Source organism: Rhincodon typus, chromosome 23 (genome assembly GCF_021869965.1).
Source record: "Rhincodon typus isolate 14 chromosome 23, sRhiTyp1.1, whole genome shotgun sequence".
NCBI classification, from domain to species: Eukaryota; Metazoa; Chordata; class Chondrichthyes; order Orectolobiformes; family Rhincodontidae; genus Rhincodon; species Rhincodon typus.
In genome coordinates, this window is record NC_063354.1 from 46,870,869 (window position 1) to 46,881,225 (window position 10,357).

The 10,357-nt window shown below is 42.5% G+C and overlaps 1 protein-coding gene across 1 annotated transcript in view; it reads right to left on the reverse strand.

Annotated features, from left to right (window-relative positions):
• Positions 1 to 10,357, reverse strand: part of pkd1b (polycystic kidney disease 1b) — a 196,357-nt gene that overhangs the window by 69,305 nt on the left and 116,695 nt on the right. The window contains exons 28-30 of the mRNA XM_048611156.1: positions 9,827 to 9,950; positions 7,896 to 8,045; positions 541 to 605 (exon numbers count right to left, since the gene is read on the reverse strand). Coding sequence (XP_048467113.1) covers positions 541 to 605; positions 7,896 to 8,045; positions 9,827 to 9,950 — 339 coding nt within the window. The remainder of the gene's footprint in view (positions 1 to 540; positions 606 to 7,895; positions 8,046 to 9,826; positions 9,951 to 10,357) is intronic.

Consider the following 10,357-nt stretch of genomic DNA (forward strand, 5'->3'; position numbering starts at 1 on the left):
GGGAGGGAGGGAGGTCGGGAGGTCAGAGAGGGAGGGAGGGAGGTCGGTCGGAAGGTCAGACAGGGAGGGAGAACGAGTGAGGAACGGTCTGTGAATGCTGTTCAGATTTGATATGAACTCCATCTATACAATTTTTCTCAAAGACAAAAAAAAAGTTGATTGTCACCAGTTCCCCTGACTCCCTTCAGCAACTCATCCAAGTGGCTATATTTCAGGTGTGAGATCAGACTGATTAATTTCAGGCAAGTATTAAACTGCAGAGGCATCACAGCTAAGTCCAGTGCTGCCCTTGACCAACATTTGCACAGCTTGGACAGCCACTGGGTGTGAGAACCCCTGCCTAATATTTTTCCTTCCTTTACATAGTCCAGGGAATTGAGGCAAAATTGTAGCCTTTCATGGTGCCTCTGCTCGGAAGAGGGTCCAAACGTAGGGCTTTCCTGTCAGTATAGGTCTGTTATTGAGATATCATTACCAACTGTGTGGGCAGCCAGAGGTGAAGAGCTCATTTTTCTTTAAGGAGATCAAAGTGTCTGGTACCTCTTGCTGAAAAGCTGCGGGGGGAATTGCAAGCCTGAGTCCAGCTTTTTACTCCAATGGGATTCCTGCTCAGACCAAAAAAAAGGGAAAAAATAAATAAATGTCACCATGAGTCACAGGAAATTAACAAGGTTTTATATTACATCATAAATGTACAGCATCATCTGTTACCTCCAAGAATTAGTCAGTTCATGAGTCAGCCTGGAACTGACTCTGAGGTTCCTTTTATTCAATGCATAAACCAACCAAGCCTCTTGATCAGATCTCAGTCCATAGGAGTTAATCCATGAATCTATATATAAACCATTAGAACCTGAAGATGATGCGACACACAGAGGCAAAAGAGCCCTTATCACTATTTGAAATAGAACAGGGGTTGTCCCAATTTGAAAGTTTAAAATTGATAAGGGAAGTAACCTTGGATAGACGGTTGAAAGAAGACACTACAAGACATTTGTAGAAATGAGTCAATTAAGGAGAACCAGTGTGGATTTGTCAAGAGAAAATCATTTTTAACTAACTTGCTAGGGTTTTTTGATGAAGTAATAGGAGGGTTGATGAGGGTAATGCTGTAGATGTGGTGTACACGGACTTCCATAAGGCATTTGATAAAAAGGTATCATGGATACAAAACTGGCTGAGTGACAGGAAACAGAAAGCAATGGATTTTTTTTCAGGTTGGAGCAAGATTTGTAGTGGAGTTCCCTAGGGGTCATTTGTTCTTCCTATTATAGATATTAATGACCCAGACACTGGGGAACAGGGCACAATTTCAATAACTGTGGACGATACAAAATTTGGAAGTGTTGAGAATGGTAGAATGTGTAGAATTTTAAAAGGACAGAGACAAGTCGGTGGAGCGTGAGGACAAGTAGCATATCAGACTTCTCGCAGAGATACACTTAAAAAATAGCAGGAGGAGGCCATTCAGCCCTTCAGGTCATCATGGCTTCTCTTCTACTTTAACATGATTTTCCTGCATTACCCCTGAATCCTTGAGGTTTTTAATATGTATCTATCGATCTCGGCATTGAACATACTCAACGATTGAGCTTCTACAGTGCTTTGTGGTAGGGAACTCCAAAGATCTACATACTCTGAGTAAAGAAATCTCTCCTCATCTCAGTCCTAAATGGTCACTGCCTTATTCTGAGGCTGTCTCTTTGTTCACTCACCAGCCATCCCCACCCCTCCTAGCACCACAACAAGCTGGGGGAACATCCTGAGATGACAAGGTGTAGAGCTGGATGAACACAGCAGGCGAAGCAGCATCAGAGGAGCAGGAAAGCTGACGTTTCGGGTCTAGACCCTTCTTCAGAAAATTTCCTGCCTCTACACTGTTGGGCGCTGTAAGAACGCTGTATGTTCAAATAAGATCACCTCGCATACTTGTAAACTGCACAGAATAAAGATCTAGTTTATTTAATCTTTCCTCATGGGACAATCCTGTCATTCCAGAAATTAGAGATAGTAGGAACTGCAGATGCTGCAAAATCTGAGACAACAAGGTGCAGAGCTGGATGAACACAGCAGGCCAAGCAGCATCATAGGAGCAGTCCCCGAAACATCAGCCTTCCTGCTCCTATGATGCTGCTTGGCCTGCTGTTTTCATCCAGCTCTGCACCTTGTTATTCCAGAAATTAGTTTGCTGAACCATTGTCACATTCTCACTATGGCAAATATGTCCTTCCATAGATAATGAAAGGCCAAAACTGTTCACCATTCTCTAATGTGTTCTCACCAAGAATCTATAATAATTGCAGTAAGACATCTTTAGTCAGGTACTCAAATCTTCCTGTAACAAAGGCCAATATACCATTTGCCTTCTTAATTATCTGTTAACTTCTGTGAACAATGGTACTGAAGTCCCTTTGAAGTTCAGCACTTCTCAGCCTCTTGTCAATCAAGGAATACTCGGTTTTTCTGTATTTCCTATTAAAGTGAATAACCTCACATTTCTCCATATTGAATTCCATCTGCCAAATTTTTGCCTGCTCACTTAGCCTCTTCAAATCCTGACATCCTGAAAATGACCCACTTATTCCTATTGTTTTCCATCCATTCACAAGTTCTCAATCTACGCCAATATATTACCCCAATCTGATGCATTCTTTTTTTAATAGCATCCTATTGAAAGACCTTATCAAAAACCTTCTAAAAATCTAAATGGACCACAAACATCAGTTCACCCTTATCTATTCTGCTTATTACATTCTAAAAGGTCTCCAACAGGTTTGTTAACTGTGATTTCCCTTTCATAAACCCAGGCTCACTCTGCCCAATCCTTCCATTATTTTCCAATTTATTCTATCCTCTAGTATAGATTCAAGCATTTCCCTGATGATTAAATGTTAATAGGCCCATCATTCTCGTTTTCTCTTTCCTTCCTTTCTTAAAGAGTGAGGTTGCATTTTGCAGCTTCCAATTTGGAAGGATTATTACAGAGTCTATAGACTTTTGAACGGTGATCACAAAATGCAGTAATAAACTGTATAGCCAGCTACTTCAATACTCAGGGATATAGATCACAAAGTCCAGGGAACTTATCTACTTTATATCCCATTAATTTCTCTAGTACACTTTAAGCGATATTAACAAATTGGAAGTTCCTCATTTACACTAGCTCCTAGGTTCTCCACTATTTATTGGAGATTTTCATGCTCTTCCTCATTGAAGACAGATTTGTTTAGTTTCTCTCATATTTCCTTATTCCCTGTTAGACTTTCTCCCGATTCTGCTCATTACAGCCCCACTTTTTATTTCACTAATCTTTTCCTTTTCACATACCTATGAAAACTTTTACAGCTTTTTTACATTTCTCCTTGGTTTATTTTTATTTTCTACATTCCTTTCTCAAACTTTTTCTTGGTTTTGCTTTGTGGAATCCTAAAATCATCCCAACCCTCAGGCTTACCATGTGTTTTGGAAATTTTAATGGCCAGTTCCTTTGATCTGATACAATATCTGAAATATTTCATGAGCCATTTTTCTTGCTGGGATTCTGTACAATAAAGGAAAGGATTTTATTGCAAACTCAGTATTAGTTTTTTTTTAAATGTTGGCCTTTACTATCTATATTCACACCATTTAACACAGTTTCCCATCCACTGTAGCCAATTTGCTCCCCATTGCTCCATAGTTTCCTTTGTTCAGGTTTAGGAGCCTAATTTCTGATTGAACAACATCACTCCAAAATTAGTATATTATGTTTATTGCAGTCACTCTTTCCAAAAGGTTTCCTTATAACAAAATTATTAATCAGTCCTTTTTATAGTTCAATGCTAAACATAAAATGGCCCTGTCCTGTGGTTGGCAACACAGTGTGGAGCTGGAGGAAAACAGCAGACCAGGCAGCGTCAGAGGAGCAGGAAAGATAATGTTTCGGGTCAGAACTCTTCTTCAGAATTTGGCCTGCTGTGTTCCTCCAGCTTCACACTGTGTTGTTTCTGACTCCAGCATCTGCAGTTTTTGCTATCTCTCTCTGTGTTATGGTTGGTTTGTCAATATACTGATTGAGAAAATAATCATAGATCATGGAATCCCTACAGTGTGGAAACAGGCCATTTGGCCCATCAAGTCCACACTGCCCCTCCAAACAGCATCCCACCCAGACCCATTCCCCTCATTTCCCAGGTCTAGCCCACCTAACCTAAACATCCCTGGGCACTATGGCCAATTTAACACAGCCAATCCACCTAGCCTGCACATCTTTGGACTGTGGGACGAAACCGGAATACCCGGAGGAAACCCGCACAGACACAGGGAGAATGTGCAAACTCCACACAGACAGTCACCCGAGGCTAGAATCGAACCCGGGTCCCTGGCGCTGTGAGGCAGCAGTGCTAGCTGCTGAGCCACCGCGCCGCCGCAATCTTTTATTCATTCCAATAATTCATCCTCCACAATATTGGTAGTAATTAGGTTTACTTAGTCAATATGTGAAGTGAAATCCTCATGATCACTGCATTCACCTTTGTTGCACGCACCTCTAATTTCCTGATTTATGCTGTGATTTACTTTATCACTGCTGTTTGGTGGCCTACAATTCTTACCAAAGCTTTCTACCCCTTGCTGTTTCTTAGCTCCACCCAAACTCAGTCTACATTATGGTTATCTCTCACTGCAGTACTAACTCACTCTTTAATGAACACAGCTACCTCATCAATATCTGGTTTTCTTTTCCCAGCTGTCTTTTTTGAATGTCACATACCCTTGAATATTCAGATCCAAGCTTTGGTCACCTTGTAGCCACATCGCCGTAATGGGTCTCAAGTCATACATGAGTTTCCACTGGAACAAACAATTCATGCCATTGTGGTGGGCATTTGGATACGATGTTCTTCATGCAATCTTTTTTTACTGTTTTCGGAAGCTGCCCCTATCTGCTGGCATACTGTAAAGTTTGCAGTCACTGTATCCTCCTTTCATAGAGTTTCACATTACATTTATTTCTACTTTGATCAATTGCTTTACAACTTCCCTTGAATTTACTCAATGTTCCACTACATGATTCCTTCCTCCCTCCCCTATATGTTGAGTATAAAGTCATAGAGTAATACAGCATGGAAACAGGACATTTGGCCCAAACTAGTCTATGCTAGCCATGGTCTTCACTCAGGTAGTTCCAATTACCCACATTTGGTCCATATCTCTCTAAATCCTTCCCTTCCATGTACTTGTCCAAATGTGTTTTAAACGTTGCTTTGTATCTGCCTCAACCACTTTCTCTGGCAGCCCATTCCATATACGCACCACTCTCTGTGTGTGAAGAAGTTGCCCCTTAGGTCCCTTTTATATCTTTCCCCTCTCACCTTAAACCTATGCCTTCTAGTTTTCAATTGCCCATCTCTAGGAAAAAGACTATATGTATTCATCCTATCTATGCCACTCATGATTTAATACACATCAATAAGGTCACTCCTCTTTCTTCAAAATTCCAAGCCAACCTCTCCCTATTTAAAGTTTAAAGCCTTATTCACTAATTCCCTAGTTATAAACACTAGATCCAGTACAATTCACTAGAACACTAAATCCAGTACAATTCCAATGCAGAACATCCAACTGTAGAGCCCTGACTTATTCCAGTACATGTGTCAGAACCCATTTCACCAGCACCAATCTTTAAGCCACATATTCAACTCTCTTACCTTGTTTACACCACATGAATTTGCTCGTGGCTCTGGTAGTAAACATAGACTATTTGCTTTGAGGCTTTGATTTTTAATTTGCAGATCTCCTACATTACCCTGCCTATGTCACTGGTAGCTACATTGACCATTACCACTGATTTTTCCTCTCCTAATGCAAGTTCCTCTTTGTGTCTGGGCAGATCTCTTGATGCTTGGCACTGGACAGGCAACAGAGCCTTCTGGCTTCTTGCTTTTAGATATAGAGAACAGTGACTATTTCCCTGACTGTACTTTGCCCTACTACCACTGCAATATTTTATCTACACCCAGTTTAATGTCTTCATCTGCTATGGTGCCAACATCAATCAGCTCACTCATGTTACAGTCTTTGCTCTCAGTCACTCAAGCTACAAGAATCTGGAAACTGCTGGACAATTGCAAGGGCTGAAGCTCTTCCAGTTTCACCTTCTTGAACGCTGTACCTGCCCAATGTGCAACAACACCATCCTGTTCCTGACCACTGACCAAGTCAGGTGATACTGGCCTAAAGTATGTGATCATCTTCTGGAACAAGGTATTCAGGTAGCCTTCCCCTTACCTAAGGTGTAGCAATGTCTGCAGCTCAGCGTCCAGCTCAAGGATTCTGAGCTGAAGATCTGCAAGTTGCAGATGTCCACGACAGATGTGGTTGCCATTGCAGCCAAAAGCACCCACATACAACAGCCAAGATACATCACTACATAAAATTATTCATCTTACAACATGGAGAGACTTTGGAGATGCACATAAAGTAGAGGGTACAATGCTAAAGGGTGTGCAAGAGCAGAGGGACCTGGATGTACTAGTGAACAAGTCATTACTGGTAGCTGGACAGGTTAAGAGGGGGTTAATAAAGTATACAGCATTTTGGATTTTATTAATAGGGGCATAGAGTATATCAATAAGTAACTTATGTTAAACTTGTAGAATACTTGTTTGGCCTCAGCTGGAGTAACGTGTCCAGTTCTGGGCACCACACTTTAGGAAGGAAGTGAAAGTGTTGGAGAAAATGCGGAAACAATTCACGACAATGGTTCCAGGGATGAGGAACTTTCGTTATCAGGACAGATTAAAGAAGTTGGTTCTATTTTCTTGGAGAAATTTGAGAGGATATTTGATCAAGGTGTTTAAAATCAGGAGGGGTCTGGACAGAGTAAATTAGGGGAAACTGTTCCCATTGGTGGGAGTTTGAAGAGCCAGAAGGTATCCTTTTAAGGTGATTGGCAAAAGAAGCAATAGCAACATGAGGAAAACTATTCGTACAGTGAGTGGTTAAGGTCTGGAACACTCTGCCCAAGTGTGTGCTAGAGGGTGGTGCTATCAAGGCATTCAAGAAGGAACTGGGTTAATATGTGAAAAGGAGGAATGTACAGGGTCAAGGGGAGAAGGCAGAAGAGGGGCACAGTGTAAACAGCCCCTATGGCTCTGACAAAATGTTGCAATTCTGAGAAGTCAATTGGTCAATATTCGTACACCTTTTTTGTTCCCTAGATTTACCCAAATTGATTTTGTTCTTTGGCATAACCTTTCCCTGAAGTACTACAACACTATCCTTAAGTGTCCCAAACCCCTACCTTTTTATCCTTTCTTTACTTTCCAGGAATAATGCACACGCAGTCCTGTACTTTCTAAAGCCAGATCTTAGTTATTGCCAAAATATCATACTTCCACATGGCAATCTACAGCAGTAACTCACCAAGATAATTCAACACAGTTTGTGTATTCATACAGTAATTTAGGTTTCATTACTCTAACCCTTGACTATTTCCCCTTTTCCCCCTAGTATGAAACTATTTACTTCTCCAGTACTATTCAGTATTCTAACTTTATGCACCAACTTTATCGCCTCTTCTAAATCTTTAGGCTAGTGCCCGTTTCCCTGCTGATTTAGTTTAAATTCCCCAGACATTTCACTGAACCTCCCTGTGAAGGCACCAGTCCCAGTCCTGTTAAGGTGCAGCATATCCCCTTTGAACACAATAGGTGCGTTTTGCCCCAGAACTGGCCCCACAGCCCGAAAAAGCTGAAGCCCTCTCCTGTGCACTATGCTTCATGCTATGCTGACTCTACCTATTTTCCTGTTCCTGCTTTCACTCACACTGTGCATGGAGTGTAATTTTAAGATGTGTCCAGATCAAGAAAGATGTGAGAAAAATGCAAATTTCAGCATTATCTCTTCACACTTACACAACTCTCTGAGCTGGCATCTGCAATGGAGTCCAGGCCTCCAGGAATAGACAGGAAGGAGGAGCTGCCCAGCTCTGAGGGATCCAAACACATGTCCATTCCCACAGTCTGTGCCTCTGGGACAGAGCCTTCAGGGTCATCCATGGTGACCTGGGATAGAGTAACATGGCATTTAATAAGTCACTGCCTCGCCAACAATGACCGAATTTTCCAACCAGTGACGAGGAGCTGTGGGGTATCCCATGAGCATTGGTATGTCACCTGTACAGCGAGGATGACAACAACTAGGTAGGGTATGACTGATAAAAGACGTTATCAGCATTGTCTATTATCTGATGGAGCATGTCCAGGTTTAACCTGAGTGGCTTCAATCACCTCCTTGACCACTGCGACTACCAGCATGCCCACCACCCCAGGTCATATACCAGCATTATCTCTTTACACTTACACAACTCTCTTATCAGGGAGGCAATGGCCTAGTGGTATTATTACTGGACTGTTAACCCAGAGAGCCAGAAAACATTCTGGGGACCTGGGTTCAAATCCCACCACAACAGATGATGGAATTTGAATTCAATTTTCAACCATCCCATTTAAATCTAATGATGACCATGAGTCGATTGTCAGGAAAATCCTGTCTGGTTCACTCATGTCCTTTAGGGAAGGAAACTGCCATCCTTACCTGGTCAGGCCTACATGTGACTCCAGACCCACAGCAATGTGGTTGACTCTGAACTGCCCTTTGAGCAATTAGGTATGGGCAGTAAATGCTGCCTAGCCAGTGACACCCTCATCCCGTGAATGTATTAAAAAAACAACACCAATTTAGAAATATGCGAAAACAAACCATTGCAGGCAACACCTGAGTCTCATTGCACAAAGTGTACGGTATGGCTCTGGCTGGAACTGGTCAAGATTCTTTCAGTCACAATCAAAGTGGGCAAGACTGGCAAAAACCATTGGCAAAACTGGGAATTCCTTGAAAATGTGGACATCCCAGTTTCCAGGGGAAACAAGACACCTTGTGGTACTTGTTAATATTGAGCCCATTAACCATGTGCCAGCTTCCTGAACAATGTCAGCTTCTTTTAGTTTCAGGGATGACTGTATCTGAATTCAGAGCCACTGACTAGCTGAAGAAACTAGGCTCCCAGTCCCCACTTCCAGCCCTTCTGTGAACACCACATTGGGAATGTCAGTGTTGAAGAATACAGCTGAGCTCACATGTGTTGTCCACCCTCAATATCTCAGCTGGTGTGAAGAAAATGGTCACTTAATAAGCTCAGTGTGAACCTTAATGTACCAACATGACCCCAGTCCGACAGGTATAAGCCCAAGTCCCATTAGTGCAACCCCAGACCCATGAACAGTCTATTCATTCTGATAGGATTAACCCAAATGTCACAAAGTACAAAGCCAAACCCCAATCACAATTACTTCCCACTGCTGCCCATGGAATGCCAAACCAAACAGTTCAGAACTATCCAAAATAGGGAAAAATAATGAGAAGTATAAGAACCCAAGGCTAAGGAAGCATTCATGGATAAAGATTGATGGAACTTATACAGAAGCCATCTTCAGCAGGTTCACCACTGACCTTCCCACCATCATAAGGTCAGAAGTGAGGATGTTTGCTGATGATTGCACAATGTTCAGCGCCATTTGTGACTCCTCAGATACTTTCTACCTGTCCTGCGACCTTAAGGGACTAGTGTGCATGCACACCAAGATCATTCTGATCCTCAGTGCTTCCCAGGGCCCTATCATTCATCATGTATTTCCTTGCCTTGTTTGTCCTGCCCAAGTGAATCACCTTACATTGATCCAAATTCAGGAAGCTGGGAAGGGGCTAATGTCTCCTCCCCATACATAAATGGCCACTGAAGTCAATCAATTTACACAGCAGACAGATCACACTACATTGATCTTACCTGGCTCCGGATTCTTCTGAAGAGGCAGGTGAAGAGAAAGTGGATTGGGAAAACGACAAAGGCTAGAACAATGCCAACAGCCACCGTCTCACCTGTGACAGTGGTCAGGTATGCCACAGGAAAGCTGTTTATAGGACACAAGTTGTTCAGTAATTTCAAATGTTAAATAGCACACTTCTGTCTCCTGCTCAATTTCACAAATCTCACAACTAGCAGCTAGGCAGAGTGGTATTTTAGGTACAATGCAATCTCCTCTTAAGACCTGGCCTGGGTGCTCCCACTATACTCAGCTGAGAGCAGGGAAAATACCAAGCACGGACACACGAGTGGTGTCTGTGTGTTCGCTAACAATTATCCAGTCAGCCCTCAGAGTATCAAATCACTCAGAGAAAGACCCCCTGACCTCCAGGAAAATGACCCCTTGACCTGGACAATGATCCCCTGACCTAGACAATGACCCCCTGACCCAGGTCAATGACTCCCCTGACCTAGACAATGACCCCCTGACCCAGGTCAATGACTCCCCTGACC